The sequence below is a fragment of the Oncorhynchus gorbuscha genome, unplaced genomic scaffold (genome assembly GCF_021184085.1).
Source record: "Oncorhynchus gorbuscha isolate QuinsamMale2020 ecotype Even-year unplaced genomic scaffold, OgorEven_v1.0 Un_scaffold_525, whole genome shotgun sequence".
NCBI classification, from domain to species: Eukaryota; Metazoa; Chordata; class Actinopteri; order Salmoniformes; family Salmonidae; genus Oncorhynchus; species Oncorhynchus gorbuscha.
Window position 1 is genome coordinate 130,040 of NW_025745351.1, and position 19,961 is coordinate 150,000.

General features: G+C 45.5%; 1 protein-coding gene across 1 annotated transcript in view; it reads right to left on the reverse strand.

The window, feature by feature from the left end:
- The window catches only part of LOC124018460 (neuron navigator 3-like), a 251,192-nt gene that overhangs the window by 64,459 nt on the left and 166,772 nt on the right, over window positions 1–19,961 (reverse strand). Inside the window, 2 exon segments of the mRNA XM_046333787.1 lie at window positions 16,619–16,738; window positions 17,677–18,081. Coding sequence (XP_046189743.1) covers window positions 16,619–16,738; window positions 17,677–18,081 — 525 coding nt within the window.

Sequence of the window (19,961 nt, forward strand, 5' to 3'; positions counted from 1 at the left end):
TCACACATCACCCAGACTCTCACACATCACCCAGACTCTCACAATAAGAAGATACAGTGATGTGTTCCCTCCGCATTTCTCAACACAATGACAAGCACATTCATCCACACAGTTCTTTCATTTGGCGCCTTTTGTAAAGAACTGTTTGCGTTCTAAATGCAGCCACAGAGACTCTGTTGAGAGGTGGAGTACGCCCTGAGGTGTTTTCATAAACGGTTTGTCTTCAATGCTAAATTGAAAGTGACCGTATGTATAAATCAAAGACCTCATCACCGTTCCTTCAGAAGAATCATGAAAATGTTAAGACGATAAATCCAAAGAGATAAACAGTCATTTTTTAGTTGACACCCATTCGCTTAATACCATGAAATACCATGACACCCATTCGCTTAATACCATGAAATACCATGACACCCATTCGCTTAATACCATGAAATACCATGACACCCATGAAATACCATGAAATACCATGACACCCATTCGTAATACCATGAAATACCATGACACCCATTCGCTTAATACCATGAAATACCATGACACCCATTCGCTTAATACCATGAAATACCATGACACCCATTCGCTTAATACCATGAAATACCATGACACCCATTCGCTTAATACCATGAAATACCATGACACCCATTCGCTTAATACCATGAAATACCATGACACCCATTCGCTTAATACCATGAAATACCATGACACCCATTCGCTTAATACCATGAAATACCATGACACCCATTCATGAAATAATGACACCCATTCCTTAATGAAATACCATGACACCCCATTAATACCATGAAATACCATGACACCCATTCGCTTAATACCATGAAATACCATGACACCCATTCGCTTAATACCATGAAATACCATGACACCCAAATACCATGACACCCATTCGCTTAATACCATGAAATACCATGACAATTGTTAATACCATGAAATACCATGACACCCATTCGCTTAATACCATGAAATACCAACACCCATTTTAATACCATGAAAAATGACACCCATTGACATGAAATACCATGACACCCATTCGCTTAATACCATGAAATACCATGACACCCATTCGCTTAATACCATGAAATACCATGACACCCATTCGCTTAATACCATGAAATACCATGACACCCATTCGCTTAATACCATGAAATACCATGACACCCATTCGCTTAATACCATGAAATACCATGACACCCATTCGCTTAATACCATGAAATACCATGACACCCATTCGCTTAATACCATGAAATACCATGACACCCATTCGCTTAATACCATGAAATACCATGACACCCATTCGCTTAATACCATGAAATACCATGACACCCATTCGCTTAATACCATGAAATACCATGACACCCATTACCATGCATTAATACCATGAAATACCATGACACCCATTCGCTTAATACCATGAAATACCATGACACCCATTCGCTTAATACCATGAAATACCATGACACCCATTCGCTTAATACCATGAAATACCATGACACTCATTCGCTTAATACCATGAAATACCATGACACCCATTCGCTTAATACCATGAAATACCATGACACCCATTCGCTTAATACCATGACACTCATTCGCTTAATACCATGACACTCATTCGCTTAATACCATGAAATACCCTCAGGATCAATCTGTGACACCCATTCCATCTCAAAACAAAGAGAATAAAAGGCTGAACACGGTTTAGAGCAGTGTTGGGTGAAGTGAATTGTGAGACACACGTCGACGCCATAATGGGGACACTTTCAAAGAAACTGCTTTCAAAGTGCTCTAGCCGTGTTAGTCCGTCCTGTAATCCTAGCCTAATGCTATTGAGCCCCGAGGCTCTCGCAATTACACGTCAGAAAACATGCCGTGCTAAATGACCTTAATCAATGTTTTCCCTCTCTCTTAACCAGCAGGCTCATCCAGCTTAGCCAAAGCCAAACTGTAAACTGTCCCATCAGTATAAGTCATTCCCTACTGGTCTGAGAGAGCACACCAAACGAACAGCAATCAATAGCGTGTGTTTGTGTGTGTGTGTGTGTGTGTGTGTGTGTGTGTGTGTGTGTGTGTGTGTGTGTGTGTGTGTGTGTGTGTGTGTGTGTGTGTGTGTGTGTGTGTGTGTGTGTGTGTGTGTGTGTGTGTGTGTGTGTGTGTGTGTGTGTGAAGGGGGGGGGGGGTAAAGCGTTGGAGCCAGCTGACTCCCACTCACCTCTCTGGGAAGGATGGATGGATTATGGCTGTCTGTTGCTACAGGGACCGACTGGCTGGCTGAGGCTCTCCTTCCCTGCCTGGCTCCTTCCCTGGTTGGCTGACTGACTATAGCACCCTAACTAGAGTCAGGAGCCCAGCCCACCTGCCCTGGCTGGCTGTACAGCTAGCTGTGACACGACTGCACTCGGATAGTTACAGAGAGTGGAGGGACACCTACCCCATCGCTCCGCAAAACCCCTCCTCCCCTCTATTCCCCTCCCTCCCGTTAGGATCCGCCCGCCACCCACTTAATCGCCAAGAGACGCCACGCAGACCAATAAGAGCCAGCGCTGGACCACGAGGGGTTAATTGCAGCAGGATGGAGAGAAAGGGGGATGAATCTAGTAGCCTCAGGATGAGACAACAACAGAACCCCTTCCTGGAAGCAGAGTGAGCAAACTGTGTGCTGTTTGTCTGAGAAGCCTTGAAAGGAAATGAACTCATATATAATAGGTGAGGCATGCAGTCAGGCAGGCTGTCGATATAGATGAATCTCTAGACATTATTCACAAGGCTTGTTTCCTAACCACAGAATGAGTCTGATGGGGATTCAGACTAAATGGAAGTCATTATGAGCATTGGCTTTAGAGGGCAATGTGATTGACATTGTTTCAATATGTCATTTTTTAGATTAGCCTTGAAAACCAAGTATTTGATAAACATAATGGCTGTCACTGCCAGTAGAATCTAATTGAACAGTGTTCAACTCAATTAAATAGTTATTTTGCAGATGCTGGGAATGAGACATGCCTTGAGGAAATAGACAGCGGCATGTCACTGCTCCTCTGCCTGGCTTGGTTTGCACAAGACAGGGCTTGGTTTGCACACGACAGGGCTTGGTTTGCACAAGACAGGGCTTGGTTTGTACAAGACAGGGCTTGGTTTGCACAAGACAGGGCTTGGTTTGTACAAGACAGGGCTTGGTTTGCACACGACAGGGCTTGGTTTGCACAATACAGGGCTTGGTTTGCACAAGACAGGGCTTGGTTTGCACAAGACAGGGCTTGGTTTGCACAAGACAGGGCTTGGTTGGCACAATACAGGGCTTGGTTTGCACAAGATATGGCTTGGTTTGGACAAGACAGGGCTTGGTTTTCACAAGACAGGGCTTGGTTTGCACAAGACAGGGCTTGGTTTGCACAAGACAGGGCTTGGTTTGCACAAGACAGGGCTTGGTTTGGACAAGACAGGGCTTGGTTTGCACAAGACAGGGCTTGGTTTGCACAAGACAGGGTTTGGTTTGTACAAGACAGGGCTTGATCGCTGCTGCAGTGCAGATGGCTTTTACCAGCCAGCAGTGCCAGTCAGGGGCCAAACAAAACAACACCACATGAGCTCAGTCCAACAACACAAGCTGCAGACTACAGTACAACACAGCCAGTCCAGATGACAGCAGCATGCCGTGCACAGTTCTCATCCTTTCTCTGGTGTGGATTAGACAGACAGACTATTCTCTGTTCTGCTGCCTCAAGGCTATAGATTACAACATGGCAGAGTCGCAGTATGAATAAAATGTCTCTGCATCTCCAGAGAAACAAGACACCAGCTACTATATCACTTTGTCTCACTTCCCAAGAGCCAGAAAGACACTACTTTATGCTTCCCACAATGCTTGGCTCAAATGGGGTGGCTGGCACCGTCTGGCATCCTCAAGGGTCACCCAGCTGTCTGCCCCTGCCTTCTGTGGCACGCTTGCTGGCGCCACCACTAACGCTACCACTGTAAGCTCCCAGCCCCCAGCTCCCAGTCCCCAGCTCCCAGTCCCCAGCTCCCAGTCCCCAGCTCCCAGTCCTCAGCCCCAGCTCCCAGTCCCCAGCTCCCAGTCCCCAGCTCCCAGTCCCCAGCTCCCAGCCCCCAGTCCCCAGCTCCCAGCCCCCAGTCACCAGCACCCAGTCCCAGCTCCCAGCCCCCAGTCCCCAGCTCCCAGCTCCCAGCTCCCAGCTCCCAGCTCCCAGCTCCCAGTCCCCAACTCCCAGCTCCCAGTCCCTAGCTCCCAGTCCCCAGCTCCCAGCCCCCAGCCTCCAGCTCCCAGTCCCCAGCTCCCAGCTCCCAGCCCCCAGCTCCCAGCTCCCAGCCCCCAGCTCCCAGTCCCCAGCTCCCAGCCTCCAGCTCCCAGTCCCCAGCTCCCCACGCTGGGTCTGATCCCCTGTACTGGCACAGCACAACCTGGATCCTCTCCTCTCTAGGATAATGGTATTCCACCTCTCTATGTGGGGCACCAGATTAAAGAGGTGTATCTCTATTGTGTCTTACGCTTGTGACAAATCCAATTCTCCATTCATTCATTCTTTCATTCAAAAACCATAATTACTGTGGCCACCCAGGAAATATGTGTGAGGATTGGATCAGTCATAATTAGGTGTAAACTAGAGATCAATATTTCTATATGGACAAGTCTACCATGTATGCATTTTCTTCAACTGTGCTACAGTATTCATGGTGAATGAGCTAGAGGTTAGGCATTACAATATGACAGCACACAATCTATCCATGATCATCCTCAAACTTCATCTCTAGTCTTCTGCAAATTCTGGATCTTGTTTATGGAATTAATGATTGGCGTCTTTGATCGAAACAACCGAGGCCCATGTAGACTCATACATTTTTTATCGCTGTAATTATGCAATAGCATGCATCATTTAATATGATTACATTTGTATAATCCACAACAGAGCCAGGCAGCGCGGCAGTCAATTGAATTATTAATAATGTGACTTTCATTCATTCTTATAAAAAGATTAAATTCAATCATCCCAGGTAATATTTCTTTCAGACCCATGATTTCACATCACACAGAACTTCCCAGAAAAAGGCTGGCAACAACAAGCCTCTATTACCATTCAACCACCACAGCCCTCTGTGGTTGTCTCTGGCCTACTTCTCTGAATCACCCGGCAATATAGTATCAACAAAAAGGAATCTCTAGCTTCAGAAACTCGGGCCGCCCTCCACTGCTTAACACACAAAACACATCATCAGCTGATTATAATAGGGAATGAGTCTTGAGGCTAATGATCATTCTGTTCGTTTATCCCTGTGGTGGAGAAACACAGCCCTGTATGGTATCCATATTAGGACAGTCCCACATCCATGGAAGTTGTGCCTGAGTCACATCCATGGATGTGTGACTCTTTCCTAATATGGACACCTTTACCCTGCACGGAAATCAATCCTTGTTGCCAGACAAACTCACTGGGACGATTCTTTGTCACCGCCCTGTGTTTGGCGGCGGCCATATTAGCCATCATTCATGACTCGGCATCGATCTGAGCTGAGGCATTTAGTCACAGAGTAGCTGCCTTCCTGTCAATACCCTGCCTTTCTAAATAATGAGGCATGACAGCACTAGTCTGTGTTGATGTACTTTGTTTCAGTGGAGCTCGTTTGTCCTCAAACTTCTACCGTCTCTTGAGGTGTTGTGTCAGCCTTGACAAGTATTTGGCTCGGTGTAGGGTGAAGTTGCCATAAGACGCTGATCTTGGGTCAGTTTGGAATTTCCCCCTACTTTTGATTAAGATTAAGATTGGGGAGGGGAATCTGATCCTAGTCACCCCGGAGCATTTGGCTCCAGCATGTATCCATTTGGAAATAACCAATGCCTTTGTATGCAGTGCCTCTCAGCTGTAACTCCCAGGATGTAAACTTTTTTTCCAAGTTCTCGCTTGTACCGCATTCTCAAGGGCATCTCCCAGGCACCTGCACTGCAATCATTATAACTCTTGCAAGCTGCGACTCTCTCTTTCTTCCTTTCAGATCTTAGGCTCTGCATCGAGAAACAACAAACACCAGTTATTAATTACAACTTTCCAGTCTCCATAACATTAGAAAACCGAGAAAGAGCAGCTGCTTCTGGTAATGGGGAAAATGCTACGCTACGTTATCTCACTGTACTGAACACAATTCACATGCATTGCTATATCTGTTCCTTGTTGAGCACCTTTCCTCAGACGTAGATTGGATATACTAGATCTGGCATCCAAAATAAACAAGGAATCACCCCGTTCCCCCCTCGTTTTGTGTGTGTGTGTTTGTGAATGTGTGTGTTTGTGCGTGTGTGTTTGTGAATGTGTGTGTTTGTGCGTGTGTGTTTGTGCGTGTGTGTTTGTCTGTGTTTGTATGTGTTTGTGTTAACTAGATGCTGATAACTAGATGCTGTCATGGTACCATGTCCTATAGCTTATGGTCTCTGTTGGTGCTCTCTGTTGGTGCTCTCTGTTGATGCTACCTGTTGATGCTACCTGTTGATGCTACCTGTTGATGCTACCTGTTGATGCTACCTGTTGATGCTACCTGTTGTTGCTACCTGTTGATGCTACCTGTTGATGCTACCTGTTGATGCTACCTGTTGATGCTACCTGTTGATACATCTGCCAAAAATGTCTTCACATATGACCTGATATACATTATGACAAGTATAAATAAATACATTAAGATGCTCTTATCTCAACCTTATTCCCCCCTACTATGAATCCCTCCTATCACATGTTCCTCTTCCCATAACTCCAACACCCCCAGGAAACAGGACACACACACCCAGCAGTGCAATCATTTGCAGTCATCCATCAGGGAAGCAGACAACCATGTCTTGCCCCTCCCAGCATGTGTCTTTACCCACAACCTCCTTCACCCTCAGGCTCTGATCCGAGGGGTACAGGGTCCAGCCAGACACAGGGGCAGGTGGATGGATGATCCAGGATACGAAGCCCTCTGGGGGGGAACACTACCTGTCCCCCCCCCCCTCCCTGGTGCCAGACAGGGTTGACCGCACCACTGATCCTCTGATGTGTCTACTGGGAGAGAGGAGAGGACATCTGGCCACAGAGAGGCTACCTGTCAGGGTTTTGCCTAGTGGATGAATCGCATAAACACCGTCGGCCTACGTGAGGGGAAAGATAGTGGGCATAACCACAAAAGATATTGTGCATAAACACAAAATAACCTATCGTCTACCATAAGTCCAATCACCTTGGTGGGGTCGGACAAATCCTTGACCTTCTAAACTGAGCCGAATACTGGCTGTAATACATGACACTTAGCAGACGCTTTCATCCACAGTTACGCGTGCATACATGTTATATATGGGTGGGCCCAGCGGGATAAAACCCATGATCCTGGCAGGGCAAGCGCTGCGCTCAACTAACTGAGCCACACTTACCGACAAACTATTTAAACATTCATATTTTGCACAGGTTTTCTAATAGACCCCTATATCATACAGTAGGATGCCCTATCCTGATGGGAGATGATACCCCATCCTGATGGGAGATGATACCCCATCCTGATGGGAGATGATACATCTTCCTGATGAGAGATGATACCCCATCCTGATGGGAGATGATACCCCATCCTGATGGGAGATGATACATCTTCCTGATGAGAGATGATACCCCATCCTGATGGGAGATGATACCCCATCCTGATGGGAGATGATACCCCATCCTGATGAGAGATGATACATCATCCTGGTGAGAGATGATACCCCATCCTGATGAGAGATGATACCCCATCCTGATACGAGATGATACCCCATCCTGGTGAGAGATGATACCCCATCCTGATGAGAGATGATACCCCATCCTGATGAGAGATGATACCCCATCCTGATGGGAGATGATACCCCATCCTGATGAGAGATGATACCCCATCCTGATGAGAGATGATACCCCATCCTGATGAGAGATGATACCCCATCCTGATGGGAGATGATACCCCATCCTGATGAGAGATGATACCCCATCCTGATGGGAGATGATACCCCATCCTGATACGAGATGATACCCCATCCTGGTGAGAGATGATACCCCATCCTGATGAGAGATGATACCCCATCCTGATGGGAGATGATACCCCATCCTGATGAGAGATGATACCCCATCCTGATGGGAGATGATACCCCATCCTGATGGGGGATGATACCCCATCCTGATGAGAGCAGATACCCCATCCTGATGAGAGATGATACCCCATCCTAATGGGAGCAGATACCCCATCCTGATGAGAGATGATACCCCATCCTGATGGGAGATGATACCCCATCCTGATGGGAGATGATACCCCATCCTGATGAGAGATGATACCCCATCCTGATGGGGGATGATACCCCATCCTGATGAGAGCAGATACCCCATCCTGATGAGAGATGATACCCCATCCTGATGGGAGATGATACCCCATCCTGATGAGAGATGATACCCCATCCTGATGAGAGATGATACCCCATCCTAATGAGAGATGATACATCATCCTGATGAGAGATGATACCCCATCCTGATGAGAGATGATACCCCATCCTGATGAGAGATGATACCCCATCCTGATGGGAGATGATACATCATCCTAATGAGAGATGATACATCATCCTAATGAGAGATGATACATCATCCTGATGAGAGATGATACCCCATCCTGATGAGAGATGATACCCCATCCTGATGGGAGATGATACATCATCCTAATGAGAGATGATACATCATCCTAATGAGAGATGATACATCATCCTGATGAGAGATGATACCCCATCCTGATGAGAGATAATATCCCCCTCCTACAGTAGGACCAGAATACATATATGTGACAATCTGTGCCCATTCCTTACACCATTGACTCTACTAAATTATTTAGACTTTAATTAGTACGGTCAATGGGTTCATGACAGGCCCTTCCTCCCCAGGAGAATATTACTCTGGTTAATGATGAATACAGTTTTCTGAATGGGGAATGCCAGAGAAACTAGGACCAATACCAGTGCATAAGAAATGCCAGAAACACAGAGTTTCAAAGTAAAACATTGTTTCACTCTGAGCCATGGTAAACAAATAGATCATTCGTGTATGCAATGAGGAAACAGTGCTTTTTCCATTTCTAAGAGACGGCACACACACACAGCAGGACACCGATATCTACAATGAAACATCTTCCAACATTACTTGAAAGCACGTTTTCTGACACAGCAGGTACTGTTTTGGGCATTGCAGTAAAGTATTTTAGAACTGACTGCAAAAACGGAAAGTCCTACAAATAACAACTTCAGGTTGTGAGCAAGGACACTTTCCTTTCAAGTGGTCCCCTTAGTGTTGCCCTTAGTGGTACCCTTAGTGGTTGCTTTAGTGCACATGAACTGTACCAGAAGCACAACCCTTATATAATAACTGGCTTTGTCAATGACTCTGCAAAAACCATCCCCTGTCCTGCTTACGTCAGCACTGCAGAGCCATGAAGTGATACCACAACCGCTCCCTCCTGTCTGGATCAGTGTGTGTCTGCTGTTTCACAACACAGCCGCGCACACACACACACACACACACACACACACACACACACACACACACACACACACACACACACACACACACACACACACACACACACACACACACACACACACACACACACACACACACACACACACACACACACACACACACACACACACACACACACACACACACACACACCAATCCTTTTCAAACAGGAAAGTGCAGAGCCAGCTGCCATCACAAGTCCGGCCTTCTAGCTGGCTCCATGTAGGCAGCAGAGGGATAGACTTAGAGACACAGAGACACTAAAAGCAGAGCCCTTTACTTATTCATGCCTGTGCTGAGAATCAGGAGGCTGTCGTGTCAAAACACACCCGCTTGTGCCTCGACGGCCTCGCCTGACAGTAGAGCAATGAGCACACACTCATTTATGATGCATGAGTTGGGCTATTTTTAGATGGGCTTTTAGCCAGAGTATAAGTCACAACTGTTTCATATTGCCAGATCATGAGAGTGGATGTAGAAAGCCACAGTTTGACTAGTTATTGTGTCTACTGCAGACTGGCAACACCGTTTAGGCGGAAATGCATCACTTGCTTAGGCATCTGTTCCTGGAGGTGGAATTTCAGATTGTAACAGCATCAGAACCAAATTTGTAGCCATTCTTCCATCACATTTTCCATAACAAATGCTGAAGGCCAGTACATAAAATGACCGTGTCAGAATCCAACATTCTCCTCAGAGAAGGTGAGAAAGGCTTGGAATGATTATCCTTCACTTTGGCTCAAGGATTGACTCAAGACCTTTCTCTTTCATGTGAATCACCTTGAAAGTGAATAGAGGCTTTGTTCTGACGGCCGTCTCCTTTGACGCAAGTTTTGCTGCAGCCTCAGGGCATTAACAGAGCTAGCTGCTAACAAAGGTCTAAAGGGTGGCGGTGCAAGATGTCTCAATACTGGTGAAACAGGAGGATGAGTCTTGTCTGGCGGTGCAAGATGTCTCAGTACTGGTGAAACAGGAGGATGAGTCTTGTCTGGCGGTGCAAGACGTCTCAGTACTGGTGAAACAGGAGGATGAGTCTTGTCTGGCGGTGCAAGACGTCTCAGTACTGGTGAAACAGGAGGATGAGTCTTGTCTGGCGGTGCAAGACGTCTCAATACTGGTGAAACAGGAGGATGAACGAACTGCAAAAATCACTGAAGCTGGAGACTTATATTTCCCTCACTAGCTTCAAGCACCAGCTATCAGAGCAGCTCACAGATTACTGCACCTGTTCATAGCCCATCTGTAAACAGCCCATCCAACTACCTCATCCCATACTGTATTTATTTATCTTGCTCCTTTGCACCCCAGTATCTCTACTTGCACATTCATCTTCTGCACATCTACCATTCCAGTGTTTAATTGCTATATTGTAATTACTTCGCCACCATGGCCTATTTATTGCCTTACCTCCCTTATCTTACCTCATTTGCACATACTGTATATAGACTTTCTTTCTACTGTATTATTGACTGTATGTTTGTTTATTCCATGTGCAACTCTGTGTTGTTGTATGTGTTGAACTGCTTTGCTTTATCTTGGCCAGGTCGCAGTTTTAAATGAGAACTTGTTCTCAACTAGCCTACCTGGTTAAAAATAAAGGTTAACTATATTGTTTTTAAAGAAGTCTCAACACTAATGAAACAGGAGAATGAGGCCATTGACTGGCAGTGCTACTGTGCCATCTCAATAGGACTCTTCTTTATGAGGCTATTGGCATGGTTATGAGCCCTTTGTAAAGCTGTGTCCCCTCTCCTGTTAGGAAGGGAGGGGGGGGGCAGTTTTACGACTTTACAACCACGTCGTAAATTCCTTGCAGAGACTCCTCTCCCTGACCATGCAATATGGGAGAGAGAGGGTCACAGTAGAACAAAGGAACTCTCCCGCCAAATTCTACTACATCCCAGAATTTGAGAATGTGTAAACGGTCAGTGGAGAAGCCAGCTACGACCCGGTCCGTTCTGTTTCATGTTTGTGATCTCATGAAAGACAATACAGCACATGACCCTAACTCTGTTTATACAGGTTCCTCAGTTATGAGGCTTGCATCTAATTCTTGTGTAAAATGAATGAGTGAAGATGAAACTATTTGATGCGAATGATGTAATGTGATATTTAGTCTTCTAAATGAGAGAATTGTTTTCATAAGTAAACTGATGCTCGCTCAGTGGCCACGGCCAAGTGAATAGACATTGATTGGAAATGATGAACCAACCCCTTTTCTACATTTCAATAAAAGCCCCCGTGATGAAAAGTCACCTTAGTTCCAAATAACGGGAGGACTTGTCCCCCACGTTGAAAAGGGATCATTCTAATTTCAACTCTACAGACCAGGAAACGTGAGAGCTTGCTCCACACATGACATGGTATGAACTCTGAACTATTGATCTCCTAAAGATGAAGTGCATACTAAACTAGCATATATCAGACTGCAGCTGAAAATATGCTCAAAACTAGTACAAGAACACTGACCAACGCGGACAAATCTCCAGAGTCAGACGAACCTCTCAGACCACGTGACCCTCTCACACGACGACCCGGAAGATTCTACAAAGGACGAGGGCAACATCGACTGAGCAAACCAGAGCCTCACATCACCAGCTCAACTATCGAAGCCAGCTTCATGTAAATACTATGCATTGCTTTTTCGATTGAGCATTAGTGGCATATGTATTTATGACATCAGTATTGAATAGACTCAAGCACACATCCACTCCAACTGTCAGGCAGCCTACTGTAAAAACTAATAAACTAAACAACTAATAAAAACTCCTTAACACCAAACACAAATCCACACTGTTTCCGCACCAGATGGTCTCTTCCTTCAAATGTTACTTACCATTCCCAATCAGTATTAATTTAGATGGATTTAGCTAGGTAGCCTCCGTAGTGTTGCGGATACCGCTGCCTTGAGAGCTGCCAGGGGACTCGTTGGTTAGCAGACATAACCATGAAAGGTAATGAGCCCCAACGGAGCTCTTTATGCAAAAAAAACGTTTTTGTTTTTTACAGGACCTCCTCCAAATCTCTCTCTCTCTCCATCTCTCTGTCTCTGGCTGAGGATGGGCCTGTTTACCTTCTCAATTAGGCCTTGTAATTTGTCAGGGAGCTGTGACCAATGGAAAGGAAGACTAGTCCCAAGATAGAAGCTCATTTTGGGTGGAATAGTGCCGGTTTGTTTTCCTGGACACAGATTAAGACTATTCCTGGACTTAAAAGCAATTTCAGATTCCCTACAGAGTATTTCTATTGATTTATCCGGTACCAGGCTTTATCTGGGTCCAGGAAAACAGTCCATCAAGTTTAACAACCAAGCCCAAAAGTTTCAATTGAGAAGTTAAATTGGTTTAACATGTTAAATTGATTTGGTTGGTTTAAAGCTGAATTTCAGGATGGAGTTTTTCACACAGTAAACTGCTAACTACCGAACCTTTGACTGTGAAAACGCAGTGAGGAGGAAAGTGGGAACTCCAGGTCAAAGGACACCAGGCATCAAGGCAAGTCTTCATTGCTTCTAACAAGCCTATAGTCAACCATCTCCGTAAAGATGCTCCTGTTGTGGAGAGAGCACAGTTTCTCTACGTGAGAAGAGATACTGCAGCATGTAGGACTAGTTTGGATGCCGAGAGGACAGGAGAGAAAGTTTGGGCAACGTTAGGCAGGGGCTTTAGGAAACATGGACTTCTGCATGTTCCAAGGTGTTCCAAAAGTTTTGGGATGAGAATGATTTGAGTGTATCCGTCACGGTGGAAGAGAGAGAGAGAGAGAGAGAGAGAGAGAGAGAGAGAGAGAGAGAGAGAGAGAGAGAGAGAGAGAGAGAGAGAGAGAGAGAGAGAGAGAGAGAGAGAGAGAGAGAGAGAGAGAGAGAGAGAGAGAGAGAGAGAGAGAGAGAGAGAGAGAGAGAGAGAGAGAGAGAGAGAGAGAGAGAGAGAGAGAGAGAGAGAGAGAGAGAGAGAGAGAGAGAGAGAGAGAGAGAGAGAGAGGAGAGAGAGAGAGAGAGAGAGAGAGAGAGAGAGAGAGAGAGAGAGAGAGAGAGAGAGAGAGAGAGAGAGAGAGAGGGAGAGAGAGAGAGAGAGAGAGAGAGACAGAGAGAGAGAGAGAGAGAGAGAGAGAGAGAGAGAGAGAGAGAGGGAGAGAGAGAGAGAGAGAGAGAGAGAGAGAGAGAGAGAGAGAGAGAGAGACAGAGAGAGAGAGAGAGAGAGAGAGAGAGAGAGAGAGAGGGAGAGGGAGAGAGAGAGAGAGAGAGAGAGAGAGAGAGAGAGGGAGACAGAGAGAGGGAGAGAGAGAGAGGGGAGAGAGAGAGGAGACTGCACAAGAGCCTAGCTCATTTGAGCGGGAGGCTCCCAAATGAATTTCCTTCCCAGAGCCCGTCAGATGTCAGTGGGACTGAGAAATGTCAGGCGCTACAATCACACACTGACACACACTGAATCATCTCAAATGGCACCCTATTCCCTATATAGTGTAGTATATTTGACCAGAGCCCTATGAGGCCTGGTCAATAGTAGTGTATTATATAGGGAATAGGGTGCCATTTAGGATGCAGATCCTGAGGCAGACAGGAAGGAAGCATTAGAGCAGGGGGATGTAGCCTCCCTCCTTCGGGCAAAAAGCAGCCTTCCGTAATTCACTCCTGAAAGATCCTTATCTAGGCTGCTATACCTGGCCTCCTTCCCACGTCTATGGGATCAGAGACTACATATCCCATTATACCTGAGGTGCCAGACTATGCAACTACGTCCTGCAGTGAAAGTCACGCTGTCATCTTAAAGTTAGGTATGGATTAGTTAGGGGTAGTGAATAGAGCCTAGTACATGCAGGAGGATCCTGGGTTCAGAGAGTATTTGAAATCATTCAAAAACTTTGAGTGTTTGCTCTTGCCTGCCAGAAGCAGGTTTATTATGACAGGGAAAGCTCAATCAAGCTTAGATCAAATATTTTAAATGATTTCAAATAGTATATAAACCCAGGTCTGGAGGCGATATGAGTGAAAGTGGAGTATGAGGGAAGACAGCACAGTGGGCAGTGTGGTCTGGACTTCTGACGCGTTCGATTAGCTTGGATCTATCAGTCAGTTCACCTCCAGATGGAAGCTGACAGGCTGACAGCGAGATGAGAGTTAAAGTGACGAGCGTAGAGGTTATACTGTATTCAGACCGGCCACTTTGACGGTTGGAAAGTCCCAGATATGATCTGACTCTCTCCTCTGACTGCTACAGAGAACCTCCAACCCTCCAGTATACAAAACAACCGTTTGATGATCAAGTCTAGGAACACAAAGGAAGACAAGACATTTACTCTGCTCAGACCCTTTCTCTATTTGATAAATCAACAAGACATTTACTCTGTTCAGACCCTTTCTCTATTTGATAAATCAACAAGACATTTACTCTGCTCCCTCTGCTCAGACCCTTTCTCTATTTGATAAATCAACAAGACTATTTGATTCAACAAGACATTTAAATCTCTATTTGATAAATCAACAAGAAGACATTTACTCTGCTCAGACCCTTTCTCTATTTGATAAATCAACAAGACATTTACTCTGCTCAGACCCTTTCTCTATTTGATAAATCAACAAGACATTTACTCTGCTCAGACCCTTTCTCTATTTGATAAATCAACAAGACATTTACTCTGCTCAGACCCTTCAGACCCTTTCTCTATTTGATAAATCAACAAGACATTTACTCTGCTCAGACCCTTTCTCTATTTGATAAATCAACAAGACATTTACTCTGCTCAGACCCTTGACCCTTTCTCTATTTGATAAATCAACAAGACATTTACTCTGCTCAGACCCTTTCTCTATCAACAAGACATTTACTCTGCTCAGACCCTTTCTCTATTTGATAAATCAACAAGACATTTACTCTGCTCAGACCCTTTCTCTATTTGATAAATCAACAAGACATTTACTCTGCTCAGACCCTTTCTCTATTTGATAAATCAACAAGACATTTACTCTGCTCAGACCCTTTCTCATTTATTTGATAAATCAACAAGACATTTACTCTGCTCAGACCCTTTCTCTATTTGATAAATCAACAAGACCCTTTCTCTTTGATAAATTTGACCCTCTCTTATTCTGTCCCTCCTGTTTGCCTCAGTCAAATAATGACAGTTTCCATTATAGTCAGAACCACAAATGCATAAAAAATAATGATAATAATAATAGAACAGATAGGAAACTAAACATACTATCAAACCAAAGATTTTATTAGAAGCTTTATTAGAACCGTGGAGTCTGATAATTGAATGAATCTGGGAGTCCACAGAGTAACCAGCAGAGTACTGCATCCAATTTACAGACATTTTTCAAACTTCCAAGGACACATTCATTTAAGTCTTCTCAGAATCCCTATATCCACGCTGTGACATCACCTCCTCACTTCTCTCCCCGCTTCTATGATAGCATGTCATCAAATCACAGCTGGACAGAATTAAATCACATTTCTCTTTCGCCCGGTTTGCGACGGCAGCTTTCTCTCTGTCTGGGAGACTGGAGAGCGTGTCATTTCTGGCGAAGGGCATTCTCGTCTTACATTTGCATCTTGGTAATTTAGCAGACGCTCTTATCCAGAGCGACTTACATTCAGTGCATTCAACAACCACATATCACAGTCACTGCTAGTAAACATTCCTTTAAAAAAAACAGCTATCTCTAAAATCAGTGCTAATATGAAAAGCTATTAGAGAGAAACTGTGGAGTTTGATCTGCAACGTACCATGTGGATGCAGCAGGCTTTCGCTTCAGCCCAAACAGTAACACAAACTGACTCAACTATTCGCATTCTTCAATCAAGAAACCACAGTTTCTCCCATTGGTTTCAATGCAGTCTATAGGGTTGGACAACTAGCTGTAGTCCAGAAACACAAGTAACGCTCCATGTTATGGTTTCCCAAAGGTACAGATCCAGGATCAGCTTCGCCTCCCCCAATCATAGCCTTAATCGTTATTGGAGAAAATGCAATAACGATCCAAGATCATCAGCTAGGGGAAATTGCACCCTCCTCCACCAGTAACCCAAATAGTTGTGAGGAAGCCACGCCCTTACCTGTCTGCATCCCCGTGCACCTCCTTGACCACCCTCTGGGTGACCTCTAGCGCCGTGTTCAGGTCAGGGGCGCGACCGACGTTCCGTGAGTATAGGTGAAGACCACCGTCTGTAAGGTACCTACGAAGAAGAAACTACATCACTAAGCTGGGTTGTGTTTGCGACTGTGTGTATTGGGAGTGTGAGTGTGTGTGTGTGTGTATTGGGAGTGTGTGTGCGTGTGTGTGTGTATTGGGAGTGTGAGTGTGTGTGTGTGTGTGTGTGTGTATTGGGAGTGTGTGTGCGTGTGTGCATGCCCACGTGTGTGCGCACACATTTACAGGGTTGTAATCAGAGACGGCTGATAGGACATGAAAGCACATTAGGTTTAAGCTAATTAGGATCATAATTCAGCTAATCCCTTTTCATCCCTAGGTGCTATACGTTTGGCCCCAACAGTAACTTAATCATAGTTAATGTGGATGGTTCGTTCGGGTGGTGTTCAATAAATCAATTTCATACATGAACAAATAGGATGGGAGAACTGATGCAGGTATGAGTTCCACATGGCACCCTCTTCCCTTTATAGTGCACTACCTTATACCAGAGCCCTATGAGACCTGGTCAAATGTAGTGCACTATATAGGGAATAACGTGCCATCTGGGACACAGATCATGTGGGTGTTGGGGAAAAGCACTTATCAGTGTCCACAGAGGAACGGCTAACACAGTGATGTACAATAGATCTGGGGTATTTCTTTCTCAGTGAGCGATGTGTCAGCCAGCGCACTATTGAGAGTTGGTATGGAATGTACACGTATGGTGAATTCCTCCCGTCGCAGCTCAATAGCTGTGTGAAAGCCACAACTTCTTCGCCCCTCATATGTTCTCCTGTCTCACCATTCCATTTGGAAGAATCGCGAAGGCCTTGGCAATAACTGTGATTTTTTTCTTCAATAACAGGATTGACCCTGAATGTGTGTGTCTGGGGTTGTTGGGAAAAGCAGAAGACACATTTACCTTCTAACCAACGGACAATAAAGAATCTATTCTATTCTGTCTATGGCATAGTCGCTTACCCACTGGTGATGTCATCTGTCCTGACGTTCTTCCCCAGGATGTCTCCGTCGCTCATGTACCCTGCCACGTCCATCTCCAGCATCCCCTCCGGCCCTCCTCCCTTCTCCCCCTGCTCGGCCCCTCTCGCCCCTGCCGTCGCTGCTCGCCTCAGGGGGGCACTGTACACAAACCGGGAGGAGTCCGAGTGACCGTACCGCCCAGTGGCGCCACCTGTGCTGGCACCCGTTCGAGGTGGTGGGACTGTGGTGTAGGTACTGGGCATAGAAGGGGCGTCGCCTGCTTGTAGGCGGGGGCTTGGGGCTGATTGGCCGAGGCGCCAGGAGGTCATGGGGGCGGAGCGACTGGTAATGCTCCGCCCGTTGACCTCTGTGGTCACTGTGCTGTCGAAGGTCGTCTCCAAGGTGCTGAAGAGGGCAGAGAGTTGAAGAGAGCAGAAAAGAGGGATAGAGAGAGAGAGAGAGAGAGAGAGAGAGAGAGAGAGAGAGAGAGAGAGAGAGAGAGAGAGAAAGAGAGAGGAAAAGAGTGAGGGAGAGGGGAAAAGAGAGAGAGAGAGACAGAGGGAAAGAGAGAGAAGAAAAGAGTGAGAGAGGGGGAGAGTGAGAAAGAGAGCGTGATTAGGAAAGTTTAGGGACAGATCAGCTCAACGCCCTGGCACAGCCACAGAGAGGATTTGAGCAGAGAGATCAATACTTTCAGCTCTGCTGACACTTTACAAATATTCCCAATCTTTCCACCAGGTTGAGCTCTGGGGTGAAGTGCAAAACTGATCCAAGATCAGCATCTAGGTTCAACTTCACCCCAAGGTGACAGGAGTTCAGTTTGGAGAGACCCTGTTGAATGACCATACGGTGAACCCATAGCCAGCTCAACACACAGACCCAAATGTCCAATCCCTAAAATATATTCCTATTAGCATGTGCACTGTTGTATGAAGGATAAATTGCTCAGGCAGAAAGATTGGTAGTGTTGTTGCAATGAAGCAGTTTCCCTAAAATGGATGCCACTCGTTACCTCCACACACATCACCTACTGTATGTGTGTGTTTGTGTGTGAGTGTGTCCAGCCTGCTATCTCGTAGCCTGACCTTCCTAAAGTTCTATTTCGTTCAGTGTTGTAAAGGGATATTTCACTCAAAAACTATGCAAAACGCATAATCACATTTATGCAAAACACAATCTCAGTTTTTGCTCGTTACTGAAAGTGCTCTATTGCACGCACGCACGCACGCACACACACACACACACACACACACACACACACACACACACACACACACACACACACACACACACACACACACACACACACACACACACACACACACACACACACACACACACACACACACACACACACACACACACACACACACACACACACACACACACACACACACACACACACACACACACACACTGCTTGAGCTCTCTCTGGTGGAAAGATAACTACATTACACTCATGTCTGGAGGTCATCTCCATCATTGGTGTATAATCCACAAATATCAATGTCCTAAAATCTACACGTTCCAATACATTCCATCCTATTGACACTATGGGTGTTTATATCTAATGATTTATAAAACAGGATATATAACTTGTTTTTAAAGAGATTCAAACTGTATCTAACAAGAGCCAAAGTAAAGATGCTGAGAGAAGCATAACAACAAGATGGATTGTGATGATCATTAGGGACAGATGACATCCATCTTAAACCACTGTCTAACACTGAGACTGATCCATCTCTAACCACTGACTAACACTGAGACTGATCCATCTTAAACCAATGTCTAACACTGAGACTGATCCATCTCTAACCACTGACTAACACTGAGACTGATCCATCTCTAACCACTGTCTAACACTGAGACTGATCCATCTCTAACCATTATCTAACACTGAGACTGATCCATCTTAAACCACTGTCTAACACTGAGACTGATCCATCTCTAACCACTGTCTAACACTGAGACTGATCCATCTTAAACCAATGTCTAACACTGAGACTGATCCATCTCTAACCACTGTCTAACACTGAGACTGATCCATCTCTAACCACTGTCTAACACTGAGACTGATCCATCTCTAACTACTGTCTAACACTGAGACGGATCCATCTTAAACCACTGTCTAACACTGAGACTGATCCATCTCTAACCACTGTCTAACACTGAGACTGATCCATCTCTAACCACTGTCTAACACTGAGACTGATCCATCTCTAACTACTGTCTAACACTGAGACTGATCCATCTTAAACCACTGTCTAACACTGAGACTGATCCAT